Genomic DNA, 27,735 nt, shown 5'->3' on the forward strand with positions numbered 1-27,735 from the left:
CTAATTTTAGTCTTGGTCTCTGAGGTGTCACACATGTGGACAAAGAAAGCAAGGTGTCTTTTTTAGTTTGACCATGTGGTAGTTCATATTTCTTTGTCAGTTCCATGAGAGTTTTGGGCGAAAGTGGCCAAATCTGATATAGTTTGCCAATATCTGAGGTTACATTTGTGTGTCTGTTGGCCACCTTGAAACAAAACAATGGCTATAGGTCTATCTAACTGTATTTTCTCATGGCCCATATATTTTTAAGTGAACAATTCCGTGGTTTTTAACACATTCACAAAGTTATACAACCATCACTACTATCTAACTCTAGAACACATTTTCATCACCCCCCAAAGAAATTCCACATCCATGATCAATGACTCCCAATTCCAGCTCCCTTCAGCCCCTAGAAAAAAGTCAACCACTAATTGACTTTCTGACTCTGGATTTGCCTAACATGGGCATTTTATATCAGTGGAATTGTATACTGTGGTCTTATGCACCTAGCTTCTCTCACTTAGTATAATGTTCTCAAGCTTCCCCATGTTGTAGCATGTATCATTATTTCATTCTTTTATATGCCCGGTATTTTTTTTCAGGACATTTCTTGAAAAAAGGAAAATGCTAAGTATATCCCAACAGAAACACTTGCTATTCTTGCAAAAACAAAAAATAAGGCAGGATTTTCAGTATAGAAATTTGGCTTGACAAATTAATATTAACATATTACTGAAAAAATGAGAAAGAAAATTAAAACCAATAATTAAGAACTGATGAATACAAAAAGCCAATGGGAGCATAAACATTGTCATCTGAACACAGAGATTTCTTTCCTTATAATCTTAGTGAAAATTAAGGTATATGTTGAATTGGCATATTATGATTTTTAATTTAATTTTTTATCATCCAGCAAACATTCTGTACTCCTGACTCGACACATGCCTCATCAGACAGAAAGACAAGAGTAAGAAGGAACACGGAGCTGCAGCTGAATTTAGAAAGTTAGAGGTGTTCTCAGAGCCACACGAGATGGACAGGAGATTCCTTCCAGTAGGCGAGAGAGCAGAGTGCAGACAACAGATGTGAGAAAGGTCCTCATAGCTGTCAAGTTCCAGCATCCTTGTGTTGAAGAAAGGGCGGTGCCAACGTGATTGCTGTGCAGACACAGTATAAAAGCACTGGACTTCTCCCCAACTGCTTGTCACGCTGACCTGCACCATCTCTCACTGTCTGTGGGGTTTCTGTCAACTAGTATCGGAGGGGAACAAACTTTTGGAGAATAACGTTTTATTGTGGTCATGCCAGAACCCACTAAGAAAGAGGGTAAGACTCATCCATAAATCTCTTTGTTGTACTTTTGAATACAGTATGCTCATTTGGGTATTTATTTTCAAACAAATACCCAGTTTCTTAAACAGACTATAAGATATAGAATCACTGTGATTTAAGGAAAAGATCCTTTACAGTACACAGACCAGAGGAAAAATATAGGAAGAGTATAACGAATTGAAAAATATCTGAGAAAGATGGCTTATGAAAGGATAGTGACTAAAATGATCAGATTATAATTTTATCATTCAGTTGAAAGGTATCCTCAAAGTGTAATTTAAGGATGTTAATTGCTCATGGTGAATATATTGCATTCTCAAGCATATTTTGTCAGGCTCAATCACAAATTTTTCACCATGTATTTGCAATTTGTGGGTGGTGGGAGAAGCTTGTAATGCTTTCTTAGTTAATAAATTTGATCAGATTTAAAAAAATAATTTGCAACAAATATCTCCAGATTTGCTATATATTTTTTCATGGGAAGACATTTAAAATATACAGATATGCAGATGCAGCTATTTTTTTGATCAGTGCTTTTGGAGTTTCTTACTTATTATATTATTAAATTCTTGCATGCAAAGAAAATGAGACAACTGGGTAAAAGAGAATGTCTTTGAATATCGCTGCTACATTATGTTTTCAATGGTTTTTCTTGTAGACATATTCTTAATATGTAGCCTTTTAAGAATAATTACACTGAAAATAGGATAAGATTCTTCATTAGAAGAAATGCTTCCTCTAATAAAGTTTCTCCCTTTTATAAAAAAAAATCAATATTTAAGAACTACTAATTAGTAACATAAATAAATTAGAATTAGAAATTACTAAAATGACTAATGAAAAACACAAATTAACAGCACAAGTACAGGAAGCTTAATTTTTAATGGAAATGTCTTTTTAAAATATTATTTCATTCATATTAGTCTTCATTAGTGCTTACCAAATCTTTATTTTTGACATCTTTTTTTTTAAAAACACTGCTCATTTTATTTTATTTTATTTTGTTTTTCTAGTTTTTGCATTTTTTTCTTTTTTAATTTAAAATTTGAGTTAGTTAACATACAGTGCAGTATTGGTTTCAGGAGTTTATTTTTGACTTCTGCAAATAAAAGCAAAAAAAAAAAAAGATGAGCAGAAGCATAAAAATAGTATTCAGTATTTTCACTTTTAATTCTTAAAACTGCTTTTAGTCATTGTTTTGAAGAACCTTGAAAAAGATGCTAGACATGGGGCCTAAAATTGAAATACTACCCAAATTATCAAAAGTCTTTGAAATATATTTTCTTTATGTAATTAAGTAACCAGTGTTGACAGGCTGTGGTGATCAGTTTACAGGTTGGCTTTACTTAGTGGTGGAGGCATTGATGGATGAAGTCTTCCACCCGAAATAACCACACCAAATGCATGCATTAATATGGGAACTTAATCCCAACTACCAGGCAGTGAGTCCAACCCCTGCTAAAGTGTCTTATTTGTAATGCAAATGATTTACATGTGTATTAAGTGTCCTTTTTATTTGATCTGTCACTTGACTAGCCTCTTCAAGGCTTATTTGGATGAAATGCATTCTATGTTTCCTGCCTAAGGACAGAATATTGTTTTAATTATCTTGCATTTAGTGGATAAATTTGCATGTGTTATTTTAATGCTCAATTGAAAATGACAAGCTGAAAACTAATAAATAAGATGACAGACTGTAGAGCTTATAAAGCCAATCAAATTACGTTGGTTGCTAGATGTGATAAAGTTTTACTTTTGGTCTGGTTTTACAACTCAATCTGACCCACTCCGCTTTTAGAGACCATGAAATTTTAGAGCTACAAAAAGGAAGATCTATCTTTAACTTCAGCATCCCCCCCCTCCCCCCAAATACTTATTTTTTTCTTTTTGAATAAATCAATACAGATGCCAAGGTCCCCATGATCTTCTTTTGCTATAAATGCACGGTTGATATTCTGTGTAAGAGTCCCCCCCGCCCCCCAGGACAGTAATTTTATACTCATAGATTCTGCGGTTAGTTTAAATTTGGATGGTGGGGAGTGGGGATAAAAAGAGGGTTACTGATGTATTTAAAATCCTTTAAGGAAGTACAGGGATTTTTTCCGTTTCCTTACCAGCAGAATGGTTCTTAAAGGAACTGCACCTTACATAATTTTCCTGGTGAAATCATTGCACTTTCATATTACTTACATTAAAGAGTAAGATGTATGGCAATTCAGGAACTATTCTGGTCCTTGTACCTCCTCCTAACTTACTTCATTTTCCCTGGGGTTGATTTTGTTCCATCTGCTTGGATCCCTCTGAAAGATAGCTTCAAGAATAAAACCTGCCACCAAACCAAGTCTTCAGAGTCACTTTAAACTATCTGCAGAAACACTTCCAAAGGACAGGTTCCTCCAGCTCCTATAAATCTTACATCTTCTCTCCACCTGGGAGAACCATGCCCAAGAAGGACATGACCACTTGCTGTGACTCTTGATAGGACACATGAGCCTAGGATCCAGGAGGATGCAGTAACTCCTCAAAAGAGGCTGGGTTTTCAGCATCTGAATGTGTAAAAGATATCTCTCTTAACTGCCTCCCAACCTACAGTGACCAAATTCTGGGAGCTTCATGTTGGGTCTTGGGAGAACTAAAATCTTCTAAGGAGGTGGAGGAAGGACAGGTGTAACTTTGGGCCTCAAGGAGGAAGTCTAATGGAAGTAATTAGTCAACAGTTCTGATTTAGACTCTTGAAAACATTCTGGTTGGCTCAGTAACCCCTTCTGGAGAAAGAAAGCATTATTTTTTTTTTTTTAACTTTAGTTATTTATTTTGAGAGAAAGATAGAATGTGTGAGTTGGGGAATGGCAGAGGGACAAAGAGAGGTAAAATCCCAAGCAGGCTCTGCACTGTCAGCCCAGAGCCCTACATGGGGCTTGAACTCGCGAACCACGAGATCATGACCTGAGCTGAGATCAAGAGTTAGATGCTTAACTGACTGAGCCATCCAGTTGCCCCAGGAAAACGTTATTTTTAAGGAGTAACCATTTCCTATTGCCCTCCTCTCCACCTTCATCAATTGTATATTTATTCATTAGACAACTATAGTATTTTTACTGTCAGTTCCAGATAAAAGGCCTATCTTTTGCTTGGGATTCATGCAGAACCTGAGGCCTAGTTATTCCAATCAAATAGTAACAGGATGTGGATGGAAGTTTCAGATTTGTGGGAATCTCCCAGAGTTTCTGATACATGTATTTATGCATCAACTATTAATTGAGCACTTACTGTAAGCTAGTCTCTGGGATTTCAGAGACATATACAACATGGTATCTATTCTAAAAGCCCTCATGATTAATTGCCTCTGAGCATTTAATGTGTAAAAGAATCACTTTTCACTGGAAATTTCTCTTTTCCTTTAAGGAGTGACTTTATCAACATGAAACTTGAAAATTTCTAATTAGAAATTAGAAAATACTTCTGTGGTAGAACCTCTAATATTTTAAAAATGCCATGAATGGCTTTTAAACCCATAAAATGATTTCATCAGAATTTTATCTCTATAGTATGTGATCATTAAAATCTGGTTCTTTAATATACTTAGACAATTGTTAACTATCAGAATCTACAGGACCTAGAAAAATTATCTGAGGCCTTAACACCAATTTCACTTTTTGTTATGTGCTATACCAGGCCCTATTGTATTTCATGTACTTAACTCATAGGAAAAAGGCAAAAGTTCTCCTTGTTGCCTGGGTATGATTCAAAAGGCTTCAGGAAAGACACTATAGCTTTCTCACCTTCCATGTCAAATCTCTTCTTGAAAACTCAAACATGACAAAACATAGGTTCATTTATGGCCATAACTTTAAGGGACCATTCTGATAACTCCAGGAATCAAAGGTATGGCATTGTTGCTACAGACTCTTTTGTTATATCAACATACAGGATCTATCTGTCAAAACTATCTTGACCTTTCTCAGTAGGAATGGATGGGAACGTGGTAAAGGAGAATAACTTTCTTTCAGTCCATAGAAGGTTTTCCTTTGCTTTATCTTTTTTTCTTGGTCCCTAGAGATTTCATCACATCTTAAAGTTCTGCCCCAAATCTATCTGAATGTAGAGCAGGATTCATCACCTCTTGCTTATTTCTCAGCATCGCCCAAAGCTTAGTCATCATCAGAAAAGGTGCCCTGGTGATGGCCAACCTCCTCTCATATTTACTCCTTGACCTTCAGTTTCCACCTGCATGAGACTGGAAGGCCTATTTCAAACACCAAAATAAATTTGTTTTGGGAGAAGTCACCTCACATGTAGAATATTACCTTTCATTCAAATTGGCGAAAAGTTAATTTGTAAGAAGTAAGGGAAAGAATGGGAGCAGAGGGAGGAGCTATTTTATCAAGGGCGACTATTTTCCTCCAAATCTGAAATGGTTCATTTAGGTCAAGTTGAAGATTTGGATGAGGAATGAAGAAGTTGTATAAATGAATGTCACGGTATTTTTCCCCCTGACAAAACTTTGCCATTCTGTACGGGAGAGGAGTGGTGTAGATCTGAGCTCTCTGCTGTTGGAAGGAATACTCTGGGACAAATGCATGCACACCAGAGAAGCTTAATACTTGGCAAAATCATTCTTTTTCAGTAGCCTGCTTTTATGACTGTCCGGGCTGCACCTGTTAGGAAGATAAATAAAGGACTGGCCAATTCTTTCCTCTCAAGTGCCCTAAATATATCGCTTTAAAAAAACTTTGGAAAAAACAAGTTGTATCCTTGTTTCTCATCCAGTAAATCTGAAGAAGTCTTCTCCGGGTCTTTCAAAGTACAACAAAGTCAGCTGTAAGGGAGTTCCTGAAAATGAGCAAAGAAAAAGGCTGGGCTCTTCAGTGGGTCTGAGGGTCCCAAGTGAAAGTGAAAAGGAAAGCATTTGCAAGCCTCTGTTCCCTCAATGACTCCCTTTATTTTGGACCCGAGACATGGCCTTGAAACATTTTATTTTAGGCCCCTTATGGGCACACAATTCACACTTTCCTTATTTATAGCCATTTCAAAGTATTCCCGAATCCTACATGAATGGTGAAGAAACCACCCTGGCTGAAGTCACTTTTAAGAAATGCACGGGCATAATAATAAATAAACAAGTGGTCTTTCTAAAAAACTTGAGCAAATATGAAAACAATGTTTTTGCCATACTTTTGTAAGTAAATATATCCCTTTTTAAAATTTTAGAGAGTTGTTGTGAAAGAAAATAAGTTCTGTGGTTTTTACAGCCCTAAAAAGCAGAAGCATTTTTGTTATTTTTGCACAAATTTCTTATAATTATTTTCTCTAACATGTATTTGTAGGCTCTTTAGGCACACACGGAGAAGAATTTTTATTATTGTTAATAATTACTATTTTTATCTGCACTCCTCCTTAATTTGTCTTTGAAACCTATATTAAGAGACACAGTATACTCTTGGCAGCCTGTGATTTCTGGTAATTCTAGATCTCATCTCTAGACACACTTGGGTGTGTTAGATAATAAAGAACAGAATTAAAGCCCTAGAAGTCAAAAATCAAAAATCAAAAAGTCAAAACTCATTTTATGTGTGTACCTGAGGGGATATGGCCATGTCTCCTTTCTTGGTTTTTATCCCATATCAGCTCTTGATAGGAACAGCTGTCTTTTCTGGAGTCCTTGTTGGTCCAACCTGTTAAACCCGAGGAAAACCCAATAAATATGTGGAAAGGCAGTTACTGAATTACAGTGTTCCTAGTTGGGGTAATTATGAAGTAGTCATTGTTTATTCAAGAGCAGCTTCCGAAAATTTGAAAGCATAGTGATTAAGGAATATGAAACTGTGAAAAAGAAGACTTTATCAATTAATTTCCTGTAAGTATGCAAAGCGTCTCATAACCAGAGAGAACAGGGCTTCTGTCCCCACAGCTTTTTATAAAAACAGCCCCAAACCATCAAAGGGACAATATCATGTGCTCTACTTTGCGTGGCTAGGCCCAGTTTTAATTTATAAGAAGTACATTTGTTTTGGACAGCTACGCAGATAGACAGTAAGCCAAATTTCAGGATGTTCCCATTCGTGGGGCAGATTATTTGTGGGTTTTCCATTTCTATATTATCAGCAGTGTATTATTTATGCATTTCCAGAGTAAAGTCTTAGATTCCTTCAGATTGGGGAGTGAAGTGGTCGATTTGGCAAACCAGGATCATTTCGTTACATGCTTATTTCTCTCTCTAAAAATGAATTCATAAAAAGCTAACTGTAATCTGACTTCTATTATGCCTTTCAAGCCTGAAATCCACTTTGATAAGTCTTTTGCCCTTTTACGGTCCCTCAGGAATCTTTTTTATGGGCCAGTTTGGCACATCAATATAAGACCTAAAGTTATGTTTAATATGTCAGATGTTAGATCTTTACTTTTGTTTTATTCATTTTCCTTGACTTGTACTATAGATATTTGCAAGAACCTAGGCTAGAAAATGTTTTTCTTTTTCTCCAAAATCATCTAATTCTTCCTGTAAATAGTATCAAATCTCTTTTCAAACTCCTCAGAATTCTTTGCTTGTATCAGATATTACCTTCTGCATTTTATAAAATTTTATATATCTTGCAACAGAATGCTCTACTTGTAACTTAAAAATAATATATTTGTATAATTCTTTCTTTTCATTTCTCATTTTTTTTAAGTTAGATGGATTTAGAATTATTCTGCATAGTATTTTGGCTTTTCCCTTATGCATATTAAGTCATAGTCATTATTAAACACAGTAACATAAACAAGGTATACTATTCATAGAACATTCTAGGCTGTTCAAGTTCCAGCTGTACCATGTATTGAGTTAGTTACACTTCATATGCTTCAGTTTCCTCCTCTGTGAAATGTGAATAATAATAGTACCCGACCCATTAGGTCTTTGCAAGAAGGAAATAAGATAAATAAAGTAAAAAGCTCAGAATAGGACCTACCATGTAAGAACTTAAGTATTTTCCTTCTAAAACAGCAAACTCAGAATCTGGCATAAGGTGTTAAATGCCTTACCCTTAACATAAACTTTGAGGGCATTTCCACCAACATGGAACAACCACTGTAAGGTACATAATAACCACTGCTCCTCTCCTTAATATTTATTTAATAACTAGTGTTAATATTTATAATATCTTCCAAAGAAGTTGCTGTTATTATCATAGCCATCACTGCCACTGCCATGAGAATTTCCTTTTTTAACTTGGGATGAATCATCTTAGTTTTCACCCACAGAAGCCCAGATAAAATAAGAGGTCTCTACTCCAGAGCCTATGTTGTGTTCCCACTGAAATATGTCATGTCCACTTAGGGGTCTCCAGTTGTTAAACAGACGAAGATAACCAGTTGTTTCTCCACTGTTCCGTTGTGGGAGCATGGCCTTTCCCACTTAGTTGAAAGAGTCACCCTGTGCAGTTGAACATGTAACTATATCCGCCACCAACGGCTGAAAGGCTTGGGTTTGTGGAACATTAAGATTTCTCTCCCCACAGGGGTGCGTTTAGCAGGTGGGGTCTTCCAGGTCTGAGTATTTCTGAGATAGTCACATAAAAAACTCTCCATGACCACATATGGTTGTGATTGATTGAGTGCCACTGTGTTTACTGCTGTGGAATTTTATTTTTATGACCCCACCTGGCATCAGGCCTGTCCTTCCTCTATTTTTAAAAAGTCACCCAATCGGAGGCCCAGCAATGCGTTGGGGCAAGGCCTTTAAGGGATTTATCTGATAACCGTATAACCACATAAGAGTGCTGTGATTGTGGTGATGGTCTGCCCAGGAACAGACCCCCGGGAGAGGCAGAATAAGGGACTAAAAGGGGAAATTGTTAACAATTTGAATCACTTTTGCAATAATTTCCTTGTGACCTGTGCTAAATTTTTAAACTTTTTCAATTTGAGTAAAGATTTTCCCACACCACCTCCACCCCATCTATGCCACTCAACCCCCGTTTGACTCTTACTTCAAATATGGTAAGAATCACACTAAAGAAACAAGTCATCAGATCTTAGCAAAAGGCTTCATTTTAATCCAGCCCCATGTTAACAGTGAGAAGCTATTTGTTGCTGTGCAATTCTAACCCTATTTCAATTCTTTTCCTGTGTGGAATGACATTCCGAAGTTGAAACATGCATAATTAGAAAGACATAAGACCAACCTGACTGGAGGTTGGGGTGGGGGTGGGGGGGCACGTGGCTGTCTCAGTCGGAAAAGCTGCCAACTGTTGACTTCAGGGTTGTGGGTTCAAGCCCCACATTGTGTGTAGAGATTACTTAAAAATAAAATCTTAGGGGCGCCTGGGTGGCGCAGTCGGTTGAGCGTCCGACTTCAGCCGGGTCACGATCTCGCGGTCCGTGGGTTCGAGCCCCGCGTCAGGCTCTGGGCTGATGGCTCAGAGCCTGGAGCCTGTTTCCGATTCTGTGTCTCCCTCTCTCTCTGTCCCTCCCCCATTCATGCTCTGTCTCAAAAATAAATAAAATGTTAAAAAAAAATTTAAAAAAAAAATAAAATAAAATCTTATAAAAAATAACAATTCTACAAGGAAAGGGGAAAAAATCCTGTGGGTTCAGGGAAATTCCATCAAGCTGAATAATGAGTCATTGAAAATTTGCATACCTGATGCACAAGTAGACTTCATGTATTCAGAACCTTAGAATACAGTTTTTGGCAATATTTAGCCACAGTAAATGAATATGGATTTAATTGACTGAAGCATTCTGAATAGCTGGTCTCCTTGGAATCTCAGAGTTTATTTTGTTCTCAAACCGTATTATTTCAACCAATTTGGATAGAAACATGCCTTCAATGTAACATTTTACTCCTTGCTTTTTTTTTTTAATTTTTATTTATTTTGAAAGAGAGAGTGTGCATGCATGCATGCATGCATGCACAGGGTAGGGGCAGAGAAGAGAGAGAATCCCAAGCAGGCTCTGTGCTGCTAGCTCACAGAAATGTGAGATCATGACCTGAGCCAAAATCAAGAGTCAGATGCTTAACCAACTGAGCCACTCAGGTGCCCCTACTTCTTACTTTTAAAAACAAAGTACAAGGGTGCCTGGGTGGCTCAGGTGATTGTCCGACTCTTGATTTAGTCTAGGTCATGATCTCATGGTTCATGAGTTCGAGCTCCACATCAGGCTCTGTGCTGACAGCCAGGGCCTCCTTGAAATTCTCCCTTTCTCTCTGCCCCTCCCCTGCTCTCATTCTGTCTCTCTCAAAAATAAATAAATAAATTAATTAATTAAAAAAACCAAAGTACAGTGGAAATAACTTTGTCTTAAATTATAGATGTCAGTTATTGTGCCACGTGATGCCTTGAGAGCCCAAATTATTTGCTTTTGTATTAATTAGAATCATATTATTTGCATTTTGAATGCAATTTTCCATAGCTCTCCTGTTTCATCCCTTGCTAGAAGTCCACTATCTTCTTTTATTACTCTTGTCAGGCAGTATTTTAAGCTATCCCCCTCTCTTTTCTGTGGACCCCAGGGGGATTCTGGAATCCCCCTGAGTGGGGCTACACTGTGGAGTGTCCACAAGGCACCTAGGGCATCACGTTTAAGGAGGCACGCACTCTCAGAGTCATGCAAGGGTCGAGTTGGCACTTGTGAGTGAGTGCCTCCTTAAATCCCACCCCTGGCCTGCCTTACCAGAGTCCCAATTCCCAGGCTTGTTAAGGACCTGGGTGGGCTCTCTTGTGAATCAAGCACTTAGGCTTTTAGTGCCCAGGGCTTGAGAAGCTTGAAACAAATCCATTTTGCTCTTTGGACACCCTTTTAAATTGACTGGTCAGCAGCTGTTCTCTGGATAAGTGAGGTTGCTAGATAGCTGAATTCTGAATAGGGGAGGTATTACCAGACAGTATTTTGTCTCTATTATTGTCTCCATTATTGTACACATAGGAAAATAAGTTATATTTAAGCCCACCAAACCAATTTATAGTCTTTATTTTGACTGCTTCATTCATTTAATTCATCAAGGCTACAGATTTTTCCTGAATGAGGCATATGACATAAGTTTATTTTTTTAAGTGTCCACGCACAAAATAATTTTTTAAGAAGATTTATCATAAATTCTAAATGTTTCTCAAACTTTGTGGTCTCAGATACATTGGCACTTAATAACTATTGAGAAACTAAAAAGCCTACACACATTATATCTATCAATATATACTGTATTAGAAATTAAAACTGATAAATTTTTAAGAGATAAAAATACACAGCACATGTTCTATTAGTTGTCAGAGAGTTGATGTCATCACACATTATATACCCTTGGCATATTTGTGAGAGAATATGAATGAAAAAGGCAAATAATGTCTTAGTATTATTATGAAAATAGTTGTGACCTTGTGGACTCCCCCAGAAAGGTCTCAGGTGCTCTCAAGGATCCCAGATCATACTCTAAGAATCACTATTATAAACCAATAAAGAATTGCTTCTAAAAAATGTCTAATCCCAAATCCCTAAATCCCAAGGTATAAGATATCCACACCCACAGCCTATAATGAATATAATAGGGAACAAATTAAGCATCTAACTGTAAAAATGTTAGATTAAACATTAATTTATTTCTCAAACCTAGATTCTGATTGCCTAAGGAATATGGCCAGTACAAAAGGCATCGTCATTGTGTTTGCTGATAGTTTTGGTGACAGTTATAATTCATATAATTAAAAGTTCTCTAAGTATTATGAACACCTCCATACAAATGATATTTTATACTAAAGCAGTTTCCATTGTGCTGGGCATAGGCTGCAACATGCACACAGTGTCAGATCCCACTATCACCAGGGGATATACCTGACAATGTTTATATATTTAACCTGGGAAGAAAGATAATTTGCTATACTACCAAACATGACAAAACAGAAGTCGGCCAGATAAAGCCTCATTCACCACGATGCTTACAATATATAAAGCATTCACATATTTTATTTCAAACCAAGAATGTGACTTTGAGAATACATAATGAGGAACAACATAACAATTTTCTCCCGCACAGAAAATTACGAAAGGATGGTTTTAGCACAATTATTTTATCCAAAAAAGTGACAAAAGGAAAGCCACAAAAAAAGACCTGTAATTCTACCACTCGATGATAACATAACAAGTGTTATTACATGTTCTTCCTGTCTTTTCTATGCCTCTGCAACATATTCATAGGATGTAATTGTGTTCTCCATGCTATCAAAAGGCTAAATTAAACTGCACCTGAGAGCCCATAAAACATTTTTAAAGAAGCCAAACAATGTATTATCTGAGTCAGTGAGCCCATGGGAAGGAGAGAGCTGGGATGTTTATACCATTTTGGTGTAGAGACACATACATAGAGAGAGGCAGGTCAGTTAATGCCTCCTAAGACCTGAGTTGGTTTTTTTCCCCCCTTTAATTTACTGACCATGGGACCCTTGATTGTAGAAAACAGGAATGGATTGCATCGGAGAAAGCAGACCATTTATGGAGCTTCTGGGTTCCTGGTCTTTCAGCAGACCCCAGAGGCCACATACGGGCTGTGTGTTTAGCAGCTGCCACCAGTGCCCGTCAGTTAGAGTGCCCTGGCACTCGCTGTGCAGACATGCCATTGGTGGCATACCTGTGCTTCTTACAGTAGGTGGTCATAGGAAAAATCCACCATAAATAGATCAAGCCCTTTGAAAACGCTTCAGTGTTGCAGAGGGAGGGTAAGTCTATATCTGTGAACTAGAAAGGATCAAAGAACAGCCGTCCTTGCCTAAGGAAGCACGAGGTAACTTTAGTTGCTGGTTCAGAATCTAATTAATTTTTATGTTGTCCACAAAAACATTTTGGGGTGCCTGGGCGGCTCAGTCGGTTAAGTGTCCGACTTCGGTTCAAGTCACGATCTCACAGCTCATGGGTTTGAGCCCCACGTAGAGCTCTGTGCTGACAGCTCAGAACCTGGAGCCTGCTTTGCATCCTATGTCTCCCTCTGCCCCTCCCCTGCTCATGCTCTGTCTCTTGCTCCTTCAAAGGTGAATAAACATTAAATATATATATATATTTATAAATATATATGTATAAATATATATATTTATAAATATAAATAAAATATTTATATATTTATATATATATAAATATAAATATTTTATTTATATTTATATTTATTTATATTTATATATATTTATATATATATATATAAATATTTTATTTATATTTATAAATATATATATTATATTTCCTTGGACTTATTACTTTCTGGGTTTCCAAGTTTCTTCCTTTTATTAAAAAAAAAGTTACTTCCCTTGTATATCCTTTATTCCATCCTGTCTGTATGTTTCCTAATCAAGACAACGGGGGAGGATGAAAGAGATGGACAAAAATCCTACTTTATTCACCTGGCAGAAAAGTTCTGAAAAATTTGCCTTTTGGTTTTTGAATTAGCAGAAGTAGAGCAGGGCCTCACTTCAATAAATAACCTTTGCTCCAAATCTAAAGATTTGGAGAGTTTCCCAAGGCCAAGTGCCTCCTGACAGGACAGGGCTAAGCTAGTTGACCGTGGAGTTAGCATGGCTGATTGAGGGTTATGTGCTAAGAAATGCAACCCAGATTTTGAGAGGGGGAATTCCTTAGAAAGGCCAAGGTTGTACCGGCACTGAGGGCCAAAACTCTAGCCTAATTGCTCTCCTGCCCTTGTTAAGAAATGATGGGGTTGGGTGAATGCCTCACAGCATTCAGCCAGCAGAAGGGTCGCCAATGGGAGACATAGTGTTCCCTGTGGGTAGTGCAGATGAAGAAAGCTGCCCTTGGAGTGCCAGCGGACGGTTCTTGATTTCTTGGCAGTGAGGAGAAGGGGCTTTTGTGCGGTACTGAACAGGCTGCCAATCAACTATATTTATAGAGCACCTGCTGTGCAGAATTTGAAAAGGAGGAGGAGACAGGCCTTGTCCTCAAGAAGCTTGTGATCAAAGAGAGAGGAAAAGTGCCCATGTATGGTAACCCCTTACATTCACAATCACATTTGAAATGGGACAGAATTAGGTGATATTTAGGACACAGTCTGAGACTTCTTACTCAAAGTGTGGGTTGTGGACCGACAGCATCAGTATCAGCTGGGAGCCTGTTAGAAATGCAGAAACTTGAAGCCTGCCGCTGACCCCCAGAATCAGAATCTGCACTTGACCAAATCCCCAGGTGATTCATATCCACACAGCAATTTCAGAAGCACCAGACAGACTGTAGAGGTGTTGAGTCTCGAATGTTCTGAGAGAGCAAAGCCACTTGGTTTGGTCACTAACTTGATAGAAAAGGGTAGTTCCTTTACCTGTGAGCTTCTTAAACACTGGCACCTCATCTTTGCCTCTCTTATAAATGCCTACTCTTGTGAGATTTATGTTGGATTTATGCTTAATGAGTTCTGGTTGGGTGGGCCCTTCTTCCTATGGTCCCCATTCAGTGAGTACCATGGAAATTGTGAATGAGTGATTGTTATAAAGGCAGCTAATGAATCTGGGGAACATGCAAATGGCTTTTAGAGGGGTGGGCAAAGCTGGGCACCACAGAAGCTGTCAGTGACAAAATATGACTTGGAGTAAGAGAGATGCATTAGCAGCTCTTTTAAGGCAAAGGAGATACCTCAGGTCCTGAGACTCACCTGCAACTATGCATTTCCAGTCCAATTCCTTTGCTGCTAGACCTTCACTACACCCGGTTCTCCATTTCTCTAGGTTTAGGACAGCGGGAATTCTTTGTTTCAAAGGCTTGGAAAACTATGGAGGGTTCATCTTTTCATCCTTTCTGTCCTACCAAGATTGATTGATTGGTCAATGTATCTACATTAAACAAACTCTACAATGTATGTAATTTTCATCAAAATCAATTATTATTACCATTGCACAGTAGAAGAGCATGGTCCCTACAACCTCTGCTCAGTTCCCAGATGCTTCCTCAGCCCCCACCCCAATTCCAAACATGTTCTGACATGATGCAGCCACAGACCTAGAAATAAGGCAAATCCCTAGCAAGTGGCATGTGTGGAAAGGCATGAGTGTCATTCTCACAGTTGTGTCAGAGTAAAATTATGACAATAATGATGATAGCCACAAAAAGAGAGATTGCATATATGGTATTTACCCCTGTAGGAATTCATCTGTTTCTGTCAATAACTCTTAAGATAGGTTATGCTATTATTTCTATTGCATAGATGAGGAAAAATTGAGGCATATTCCACTCCTACAGAAAGGACAGCATCCATATGAGGTTATGTGGCCATAACAATAAGGCCAGTCAATTCACTGGGAAAAATGCAGTAATATTTCTGAAAAGTCCATCAATCCACTTCTGCCTCCACAAGTCTGAGCAGCTGAGAAGGGAAGTGCAGCCCCATCTTGGGGAGCCCAGGTTCTGAGTCAGGCAGACCTGACTGCACCTGGTGGGGCAGAGCTTGCCTCCATCCTTCATGGGCTGGAGGACCTTGCCTCAGTTGCCATCTGCAAAATGGGGATAATTAAAGTACTGATTTCAGGGTCACCTGGGTGACTTAGTTGGTTAAGCATCCAACTCTTGATTTCATTCATGATCTCATGGTTCGTGAGTTTGAACCCCATGTCAGGCTCTGCACTGGCAGTGCAGAGCCTCCTTGGGATTCTCTTTCTCCCTCTCTCTCTGCCCTTCCCCTGCTCATGCTCTTTCTCTCTCTCTATAAATAAATAAATAAACTTAAAAAATATTTTTTTAAAAAAGTACTGATTTGATAGAGTTGTAAAGATTACAAGAATTAATATACAATATGTCCTTCATGCAGTTGGTGCCTGTAAGTGGTTGTTATTTATTTATTCCTCCAATGGCTATATAGTAACAGGGTTTCTATGATTTTAAGAAGGAAAAGTTCTGGCTCTACCTCCATGCCCGACAGGCATGCATTTTCCTACTTCCATTTCCTGAAAACATCCTAAAAATATCAGTATTAATATCCTATAGTTCTCTAGTATGATATAGTCGGTTGTTAATGACTGAAATTCTGTGGATTTGTTGGAAGTTGAACGAAGCCTTTTAAATTCTCATTTTGTTTTGATCTTGGGGCTTTTACATAGAGCACTGGGGCCACAGACACAATGGAAATGGACAATTCACATTCAGAATACATTTATGGTTTCAGTGTCCAAGATAATTCTCCTTTATTTATTTGTTTAGAATTCACCCTTGGCCTTACTTCCAAATCAGGATTTTGAGTAATCACAGCTTCCCTTACAAAAATTGGCCTTTGTTTAGCATGGTCAATGTGATAACCAATGAAGCCCTTTGAATTCTTTTTTGTCAATTCACTATGCATTTAATGTATTTCCAACAATAAAATGAGGTCCCAGGGAGGTGGGAAAGGAATGAAAAAAGTCTCTGTTCTTGTTCAGTTGGGAGGGAAAAGAAACACATATATACTGAGATAAATGGAAAATAGTTAAAAAATAATTAGTGAATAAAGAGTGTATTATCACGTGGTCCAGAATGCAAAGAGAATAAGGGAGGGGAGAAGAAGGGAATAATTAGCTCTGGGAATCTTAAGAGAAATGTCAAGATAGAAAAAGATTGACAAAATAATGACGGTAGTTATAGTTGTAAATTATAGAGCTCTACCTATAGGCAGGAACTGTGCTTGCAGTTTGCATAGATTACCACCTTATTATTGTTATTTCACAGATGAGGACACCAAAATTGACAGAGATTAAGGAATTGTCCCAGATTACACAACTAATAAGGCGTAGAGTCAGGATTTGAACCAAGGTCTATCTGATAAAATCACATGCAGAGAATAATCAAAGGTCTGTCGGGGAGAAGACCATCATCATCTTCTTGGTGGCAGACAGGTCAGAAGTTGAAATGAGAAACCAGCTCTAGAACAGAGGGGTCACCGGGGTGCACTTAAAAAGAGGGAGGGAGGAAGTGTCCACTGGCAATGGCTTTGAATATGAACTTGAAGAGTGTAGACCTCACTAAAGAGATAACCGAGACCCTCTAGAGAGAATAACAGGATGAAACACAGTTGTGTCATTAAGTAATCCCTGCAGCTATGGGAAAAAGAGACCAGAGGACAGAGAAATTTGTCTGCAGGGAGAGCCAGGAAGATGTTCTTGGGCATTGGGTGACAATGACCCTGTCCAAAAGATAGTGTGCCAAAGAAGTTGGGCTCTTGCTCTGAGTATTCTGATATCCGTGTGCTGCAACAACTCACGCAAAGCCAAGAGGTCAACATTAGATTTCCATCTGCACTCAGATCTCTGAAAATAAAAGGCTTTTACCAAGGGTTTTGTCTTCTGGCTAACACTGGCACCACAGATCCTTTCCATGATGTGGTGAAGAAACTAAAGCATGTCCCTTGATGCCATCTAAAGGACACTTGTTATATCTTCAAACTACATTGTATCCTGCCATGTTAGCTTCTGCTATAAGCGTATATGCTTATCTCTTTTGGTTTTATATTTTCCTCTCTCTTTAGTAAATGATAATGTATTTACTTATGGTCATTTGAATGAAAATAGTTATTTTTTTAAATTTAAGTTTATACCCAACACAAAAAAATTAGTGATGAAAAAAGATATCAATGCATCCTAACAGCCTGTGTTGCTCCTTTCTGATTTTTTTGAGGTGTTGTTCATTCTTGATATACTCATTCCAGCCTGTCTAGACTGCACATAGTGTTGACTGTTAGATCAAACTGGGTTTTTTAATTTTGTTTTGTTGTTGCTTTTTTTAAAAAAAGACTTTAATTTTAAGTAATCTCTACTTACTTAAGGTGGGGCTCGAACTCACCTCCTGGAAATCTATAGAATTCCATTTAGTCCTCCTGGAAATCTATAGAATTCCATTTAGATCCTTACCTCACACCATATACCAAAAGGCAGTGTGTCTTGGTCACAGGTTGATGCTTTTCCTGCTCTGTCCCTTTTGTCAATGCAGGTGATTAACTGCCTGGAGTTGAGCACAGCCTGGGGCTGTGGAAAGTAGCTTTTCTCTCGGAGAAGTGAGACTAATACTTCCATTATTCTTTTCATTTCTAGAAAATGAAGTGCCTGCCCCAGCCCCAGCTCCAGCCCCAGCCCCACCCCCAGGTGAGTAAAAACACTACTTCACACGTCTGGGCTGCAAATACAGAACCTCCATCTCAGCATGATCTGGCCTCCATTGAAACTGTGAGTTTTAATCTAACTCCTCCAGAGAAATTGGATGACCACAGTTGTAACAGGTTTATAATAATAATGATAATAATAATGATACAGAAAATAATATATTGTGTTTGTATAGTCCTCTCACATTAATCTGATTTGGATGGCACATCATACACTTACGGAGACCCTTCTAGTTATGCCAAAGTTGTTGTCATGCGCACGTTTTAGTGTTGTGGAGCCTGGGCCTCTGAGGGGATGAAGGATTTGCAGAGCTTTTTCACATATAGCTAAAGCCAAACAAAGCCCACATCTTTCTTGTGAACTACGTCACCATCAACTCCTCAAGAAACAGTTTCCAGGACAGTTTGGTGGCCTCTGAGGCTCAACGCCTCCACTTCATAGTACCCTGTTGTCCCCCTGGTGACAACAAAAAAAAACAGGAATAAAGAGTTCCAGCAAGGGGCATCTGGGTGGCTCAGTTGGTTAAACATCCAGCTTCAGCTCAGGTCATGATCTGGTGGTTCATGAGTTCAAGCCCAGCGTTGGGCTCTGTGCTGACAGCTCAGAGCCTGGAGCCTGCTTCAGATTCCATGTCTTCCTCTCTCTCTCTCTGCCCCTCCCCTGCTCACACTCTCTCTCTCTCAAGAATAAATAAACATAAAAAAAAAAAAGAGTTCCAGTGAACCCTTTGGCAGGTAGATGTGATGCCCAGCGACAGTGGGCATTACTATTTCACACAACAGGTGGAGCCTGCTTTTACGTTCACATAGACCTAAGGAAAAGAACAATATTGGAATTCTAAGAAGAAAACATTATCTTGAATTCAGTTTGCTTACAACCACATAGAAAATAAAATACAGCCTGGAGAACCACCAAATATAATACAACCACTAAATTGAAACACGAGGAAATACTGTGAGAATCTCACAAGGCAGAAAGTGATTTAATGCAGGTTTCTTGAATTGACAATGTGGTGTGAAGTCAAGGGGTGAGAAGTCACTGTAGACCAACCCAGTCTAGGTGAAAGCAGAAACTGAAAAGGCCTCAGTTGCTGGTGATTTTTTTGCATGGAAATTTGAAAGGTGATTATGAAGCTCTTCCATCTGGAGATCATTTTCAGGAAGCCACTTTGAGAAATTTGACTGTCCACAGGAGCCCCTTTGCCTGGCTAAGAATACAAGATTCACACACTCAAAACCCTTAACCAGTGTAGAAGAATATTGCCATGTGTCAAAATGAATGAACGAAGCTCAGTGCCACGTGAGTTCAAATAGGGACGATCTCAATTTAGTTTTCTTTTAGCCAGTATAGATGTGTGACATTCTTCTTAGGATCTTCTTCTTTGGTGTGTTTTCTCCTTGCACATACAAATTTATTTTTGCCAATATTGAGTACACTGAAAACCTACAGGCCATTGAAGACATAACTTCTCCCTTCTGTTCTTCAGATCTGTTGAGGTCACTGGGCTGCTCTAAAGTTCCCCTTATTATGGCATAGGCATATTTCATATTCATCACACAATACTGACTTCCTGTTGCTAAAGCAAGTCTCCTCCAAAACTGTTAAAGTAGTTATTACTTAACTAAGATTCAGACCTCTACTTCACCCATCCAGAAAAAAAAAGAATCCATGCTTAAAATAATTCTTTTCTCACATATATCACAAGTCAGACATATTTGCAAATATCTAAACTAATATAATTCTGGACAGAGAGAAGCAAGCTAGATGGTCTGCCTCAGCTGATGAAATTGGATGTTACTTCTCTCATGTTGCATTGATTATTGCCTCTCCATTCAACCTAGAAAATTAGTATATGCACCAAAATATTTGCTTTGAAACTATTGTATAATTATAGATTGTATACCCCGGCTTATTACTATAATATCATCTCGAAGTCCAAACAATTAGAATCACTACGTGGGTCAAACTTCCTTAAAAAGTCAGTCCCTTTTGGGGTCTAAAATGAAGTGACCCACATTTTATACTCATTTCTACATAAGCACATTTAACATAGTCTCAGCATAGCTAAGTATATTTTAACAAAATCTGTATTGCATGTCCCTATGTATACTTTTTTCAAAAGTGATCAGAGTTATTCATTGCTTTTATTAAGCTTAATGGGATTCTACATTATAAATTCCCAAATCCATAACTCATGTATAGTGTAATAAGTGAATATGTGGTGTCATTTATGACCTGTACTGTTGTCATTAATTTCTTCTTTCCCACCCTCCACCCCATTGCTCATCACACAATTAAATGCTTTCTTTGAGACACTTTTAAAAATGTGCTTGTACTTTCCATACAGAACCAAATAAAGAGAAAGAGGCCGGAACTACACCAACAAAAGGTGAGTTGCGGGGGAGGGGAAGTGAGGCTGAATTCAACAAAAGGAGGTCAGTAGAAAGAGGTCAGTAATGACTGCCATGGTGGTCCTATAGAACTTCTCCACATTACCTTTCATCGGTGTGGTTTAGAGTTCTTCTGCATCTTACCTGCATGACCAGTCAGCATAATGAAGGGTGCTTTGATCAATTTTCATGATACACCTTTCTAAAAGAAAAACAACAATGATAAAAATATCACAAGCATTTGTTGAGATGCCAGCAAATCAATTGGTAGTTTCCAAGTTACCATGTGCATGTGAAGGAAAAGAGTTATCTGGTATTCTTGGGATTGTGCCAGTTTGGAAAGTTATCTGGATTACACATTTTTTTTTAATGGAATATTTTCATGTTACTGATGAACTGTTCCAAGTTTCACTAGCAATTTTTTAAGGCTAGCATCTCATTTTGTAGCATTGTATATTTGCATAGATTTATATGATGGTTTAAATATATTGACAGTACAACCTTAAGCAAACATTATGTTGATCCTTATTGAATTGGAAACTCATTCATGATTGTAATATTATTCTATTTTTACTTTATATGAAGATAGTCCAGTCTTAGAAAGTGAATAATCTTTATCATGTACTACTTACTACTGTGGATCCATGAAATATTCATTCCTTTGTCTCTCCGTGGAGGAAGGACCAACTGTCCTAAGCTAAGGAGCATTACCCTTCTACAAAAGAAAGTTTTCACAGATATAGATTAGAGAATTCTGCCTATATGTTTGTATCATCATTTTTAAAAGTTCCTCTTTTATTTGTGGATTGAATAACACAGTTTAAATTTTGGAATAACGAATTATTTCTTGATTGCAATATTTCTTTTTTTTTTTTTTTTTTTGGACACTACTCAAAAGCATGCTAGGTATTTCTTTGTTCTTACTATGTCATATTTCATTACCTAATTCCTATGGTATTATTGTCTCCTATACATTAGTAAAATGCTTTTTTCTTTCAGTACATTGGACCTCTTTTCTTCAGTTAACTTGAATTTACAATATCATAAATGAACACATAATGTTGGTGCTTTTGTCCTTGACCTTCAGTGGCACCCATGGATAGTAACATGAATAGTAATCCTGGCCACATGGGCTACAGTCTGAAGGTTATTTGCTTATGGAATGCAGACAGTGCAAACTTCTAGAACTCCTTCCATGAGAAGGGTTCAAGGATGTTTAGACATCCTGGCTGAAGCTATTGAAACATTATTCTCTACAAGGCCAGTGGCATACCCCTCTGTTTCCAAATTTAGAAAGGTGGTTGGACCAAGCTGTAAGGCTCAACCAACAAAGTAGATGATATAATACCAGAGGGCAAGCTGTCGATGTTTAAACAAAGCCTGTGCCTGACCCTTAATGTGAAAAGTCATCATTATATTTGTATGCTTAAATGAGAAAATGCCTTCCTATAAGTTAAAATCAACCAATCAGCCAGTCAACTAATCAACAAAAACCCTTCTCTAAACACAGAACCCAGTATGATGAAAGAGCTAGACCAGATGACTAGGGAATTTTGAAATTAGCAGCACTTTTTCTGACATTTGCAGAATTAAGCAAGCCCATGGCCACATGCAGTCATGCTCCCAGCCACATAAACGGCCATGGTTCTATTTGCTCTCCATGACTAGGAAGCAAATCAGTTTAGGATAGAAAGTGACATCCCTAAATAAAGAAGGTAGATGGATGGAAATTATTTTCTAATACACAGTCCTCTTGAACTATTACTTACTTTCATCAAGGAGAGGGAAATTTCAAAGAAAATGCTATGTAAAAGGTAGACACAGTAATCCCCGCTTTATGTATTTCCCTAGTTGAGAAAGAAGGTTTGCATAAGCATAAACAGAATTGACAGGTGTAGCAGACCTTTTCTTTAGCCTTGACTAGAATGTCCCTATCTGCCCTTCACCCTCCCTCAGCCCTCAGTTCATCTCATTGTTTTTTAACCCGTCAATTCAGGTTTCACTCCTCTGTGCAGCTTTCCTGGACTGTCTTAGCTGTCTTTCATCTGCCCTTCCTCCTCCTGATTTCTCTTGGACCTATGGCCTCTGGCATCAAATCACTCTTTTCTCAACTTAATCACGTAGTAGTGGTTCAGTCCTTCCCCTAACAGGTTTCAAGTTTTTTGACAGTCAGGCACCGTGTCCTAACACTTCTTTGGTCCCCTTAGCTCATTTCTTCCAGTGTTTGGCAGAGAGCTACACACGGCAATCTCCTAATAAATACTTGTAGAATGAATGAACAATTGAATTTCCAGGCAGGCTTAGCTATTTGGTCATATAGACAGTGGTACCCTGGATAGATTTTTATTTCCACTTACCATGTTTGCTGGGCAGGAGTATGAACATCCCCCCACACTCTCGAGTCAGTGAGATTCAGGATGAGACACTGGTGCTATGCATCCCCAGAAGAGATGGATGATTTTTACTGTGAGGCCAACTCACTTAAAACCATTGAGAATGGCCACTCCTGGATATTAGTGCATTCTCAGCACTTAGCCTTCTATCTAATTAGTTGAAGTATATTCAGTTAGTAGCTCCGAGACTGTCACTACTAAGAAAATTTTGCACAGCAGTGTAGACTTAATATTTTTCTCAGGTTGCCTGGATCTTTCTGGAACAATCTGGAAACGTTCTGAAAATTTTTTGATAGCCACAGAATGTTGCTTCATTCCTATATCAATCTTACAAGTAGTGTTTGAGGTTAGATTTGCCAACTCTTTCACATTTACTAAGAGTCTCTGTCTGGGAAATAGCTGATTTCCCAGGAAGGGGTTTTAATATTTGTTTGTTTATTTGCTTGCTTGCCTCTGGAGTTGTCCATCCAGCTACCTTGTTCCCTAATACTGATAACTTTGTCCTGGAATAGAAACAATAGAGATGACAATATAGAAATGTGTGTAACCAAGCAGCAATACCAGAAATTAGATGCACAAATCCCTTTTAGAGTGATCATACTGGGAAGCAATGTCTTTATAAAAACAATGCTGCTATGGCTTAGAATTCTTTCAGAATAACACAGACGGCAAATCAATGGGGTGCTAGGTACAGGTTCTTTTCTACATGCTCAGTGGGGCCAAAAGATCTCTCTTTTATTCCAATGTCCATTTATTCAGCAAGTTTTCACTAAGTGTTGGCTCTGTGCCAGGCATGGGTCTGGCTGCTGGGTCCTGTTCTCCTGGAGCCAACTTTAGGGAGCTTTGGAGGGGAGAGCACCCATCAGCAGAGGACAGTGGCTTTCAGTTTTGGAAACAGACAATTGTCATGGAGGGCCATGTGTAGAGAATAATGTTGGTGATCAAGTGGGATCATACTTTTTTTTGGCCAGTCAACCTTGTACATGTGAGCACAGGGTAATGAGATTGGGTCTCATCTCCACCTTAACACCTGATCCCACGGGAAGTTCAAAGCTGGTCTTGGGAGTGATTCCAGGTGTGCCAGAGCATTAGAATCAGAGACTACTTTGAAAATCATTATTCACTTCAATACCTAAGTTCAGGCATTTAAAAACAATATTTTTTTTATTTTTTGCGTCTTGATATATTTTGGTAAGCCCAAATGGGATATTTACTGCCTCTTTTTATTTTTCTTTCAGAAAAATATTCGCTTTTGGTAATCACTGCAAGTGAATAAAGACTTAATTTCTTTTTTCCAGGCATTAACTTCAATATTATCCCATAAACTATCATGAATGAACCTTGTGCTTATTAAAGATCTCACATAACTTGAGATGAAGAGCCTTTCATTTGGCATGAGTGTGGCTGGCAAATGAGGAAGTGAACCAGCGCAAGCTCTAGCAAGTGTTCTCCTAAATGATGTGATCCTTTTTTTAAATTCAAAGAGTGATTCCAATTTTTTGTCTTTATTTAGATCCCTTTTCTGCAATAGCATTGTTCTGGTGTTTTTAATTCACATGCTAACATTTTTTTGGTGTCATTTTACCTTTAGGTATCAGACAACCAACCATCCAATGTACTTTATGCTTTCTAATTATATTACTTCTTTGTAATGATCTTTGTTAAAAATTAATATCACTGGGGTGCCTGGGTGCCTGGTTAAGCATTGGACTCTTGACTTCAGCTCAGGTCATGATCTCGTGGTTCGTGAGTTTGAGCCCTGTTTTGGGGCTGATAGCACAGAGTCTGCTTGGGATTCTCTCTCTCCCTCCCTCTCTGTCCCTCCCCCACTCTCTCTCTCTCTCTCAAAAAATAAATAAATTTTAAAAAAAATGAGAAGAAAAAGTACCACTATCACCACACATTTCAATTTTACGACACAGCCATTATAAGATACAACATTGATTTAATAGATTTGGAAAAGAAAAAGACTCAATAAATGTATATATTTACTGTAGGATGAATCCTGACTTTAGAAGTATCAAGGTGCAAGGGAAGCCTGGGTGGCTCGGTTGGTCTAGGGTCCAACTCTTGATTCTGCTCAGATCCTGATCTTGAGGCCCAATTCAGGCTCTGCCCTGAGTGTGGAGCCGGCTTGGGATTCTTTCTCTCTCCCTCTCTCTCTGCTCCTCCCCTGCTCATGCTTTCTCTCTCTCTCAAAAATAAATAAATAAACATTGAAAAAATAAGAAGTATCAAGGTATGAAGGCATGTGCCTTTTCATTAAGAAAATATGATCGGGGCGCCTGGGTGGCGCAGTCGGTTAAGCGTCCGACTTCAGCCAGGTCACGATCTCGCGGTCCGTGAGTTCGAGCCCCGCGTCGGGCTCTGGGCTGATGGCTCAGAGCCTGGAGCCTGTTTCCGATTCTGTGTCTCCCTCTCTCTCTGCCCCTCCCCCGTTCATGCTCTGTCTCTCTCTGTCCCCAAAATAAATAAACTTTGAAAAAAAAAAAAAATTAAAAAAAAAAAAAAAGAAAATATGATCATGGGGCGCCTGGGTGGCGCAGTCGGTTAGGCGTCTGACTTCAGCCAGGTCACGATCTCGCGGTCCGTGAGTTCGAGCCCCGCATCAGGCTCTGGGCTGATGGCTCAGAGCCTGGAGCCTGTTTCCGATTCTGTGTCTCCCTCTCTCTCTGCCCCTCCCCCGTTCATGCTCTGTCTCTCTCTGTCCCAAAAATGAATAAAAACGTTGAAAAAAAAATTAAAAAAAAAAAAAAAAGAAAAGAAAATATGATCCTAGGCGCCTGGGTGGTTCAGTCAGTTAAGCATCGGACTTCAGCTCAGGTCATGATCTCAAGGCTTGTGGCTTCGTGCACCATGGTGGGCTCCATGCTGACAGCTCACAGCCCGGAGCCTGCTTCTTATTCTGTGTCTTCCTCTCTCTCTGCCCCTCCCCCGCTCATGCTCTGTTTCTCTTTCTCTCTCAAAAATAAATAAAGGTTTAAAAAATTTTAAAAAGGGGTTTCAGGATGGCTCAGTCAGTTGAGCGTCCGGCTTCAGTTCAGGTCATGATCTCACAGTTTGTGGGTTCGAGCCCTGCATTAGGCTCTGTGCTGACAGCTCAGAGCCTGGAGCCTACTTTGGATTCTGTGTCTCCCTCTCACTCTGCCCCTCTCCCACTCACGCTCTTTCTCTGCCTCTCAAAACTAAAGAAATGTAATAAAAAATTTTTTTTAATTAAAAAAAAGAAAATGTGATTAATCAAATGCCTCCAAACATGATGAATTCATGTCAGCTGTTGATATTATTTCCTTACATACATGATTGTTGTTGCTGCTGTGGTTAATTTGGTCACATGAGCCAATGTTTTCCACAACTGATTACTATGCTTGAGGAATTCAGAACTTGGTCGCAATCAAACAAGGTTAAGTGGTTAAGTGAGGTTTGTTGAGAGTCACATATACTTTAATTTCATGTGCTTTTTGGTCTTTTTAAAAATCTCATCAATTGTCCCAAGTTTTGTATGACTTAAAAATTAATTTAAAAAGGCAATTTATATCAACCATAGGTAGAAATTATTTTATGCCAAAGAGAATGTGTAGAATCATAAGAATCTATATATTCTATAATCTCTAGAGTTCTCTCCCTGCATTCCAGATTTTACATGTGTCCCCCTAAAATCCCAAGCTTGTAATATGAGACAGAGTTTTTCCTCTACTTTCCAGGCCCTCTTCTCTGGGAACTTCAGTTATTTAAAGAACCGTTTTTATGGTTTTACAAAAAGTGCTATTTTCCCATGACCTAAGGACAAGTAAAATTCTGTGTTGGTAAATCTCCCTTCCGTGAGCTAGGGGAGAGTGTCTGGTGTTCTGGTCTGTGGTCTTCAGATATGCCGTATTCTGAAGACCCCAAAACAGATGTTTTTCATTGTCACTGTAGTGACTTTTAAATAGAAAAAAAGAAAATATGACTTATGTATTGTATTTTTTGTTCTGTTTTGTTTGAAAATGTTCTTTGTACGATGCCTTGGCTTTAATATATGTGTTGTGGAACTAGGCACAACCCAGAACAGTTGGATATTCTGTTTCCCTTCTAGCAGTAGAACCTGTTTTTCCATAGTAAATAAGAAAATTAGATCTTTCATTCTCATCCAAATCAACCAAATTCAAGCAGGCACCTGTTTTAGAATTTAAGATGAGGATCCAGCATCTTAACTACATTCTCCAATTTATGGGATTCCAGGACCAAAGCTACTTTTGAAAGGAGGGAATCATAAAATTTGCCCCTTGTCAATTATATTTTCTAGAACTTCAGTAAAGTTGAACATTTATGTACAATGAAGTGCCAATTGGGAAGTAATTGCTGTTTGGAAGTAATGTGGGATCATCCAGAGTATCATTTCATGATACTTTGAAGCACTGCTTTAATATGTGGTGCCTTAATAGTCTAAAATAATTGTGAATGTCCCTCCGATTAGTTTTAACATTTAGTAGACTCTGAAACTACTGCCCATCAAATTTCTGCTCAACAAATGGCTTCTCTTTTCACTTTCATTTTATGCAAGTATGTAAATAT

The 27,735-nt window shown here is 38.4% G+C and overlaps 1 protein-coding gene across 9 annotated transcripts in view; it reads left to right on the top strand.

The window, feature by feature from the left end:
- Positions 1-1,172: 1,172 nt before the first annotated feature.
- Positions 1,173-27,735, top strand: part of MYBPC1 (myosin binding protein C1) — an 88,493-nt gene continuing 61,930 nt past the window's right edge. For all 9 annotated transcript variants that reach the window (XM_045462916.1, XM_045462920.1, XM_045462919.1 and 6 more), the window contains exons 1-3: positions 1,173-1,308; positions 18,330-18,380; positions 20,746-20,787. In XM_045462916.1, the coding sequence (XP_045318872.1) occupies positions 1,284-1,308; positions 18,330-18,380; positions 20,746-20,787 (118 nt within the window). In that variant the 5' untranslated portion in view covers positions 1,173-1,283. The remainder of the gene's footprint in view (positions 1,309-18,329; positions 18,381-20,745; positions 20,788-27,735) is intronic.

This window comes from Leopardus geoffroyi, chromosome B4, assembly GCF_018350155.1.
Source record: "Leopardus geoffroyi isolate Oge1 chromosome B4, O.geoffroyi_Oge1_pat1.0, whole genome shotgun sequence".
In the NCBI taxonomy this organism is placed as follows: Eukaryota; Metazoa; Chordata; class Mammalia; order Carnivora; family Felidae; genus Leopardus; species Leopardus geoffroyi.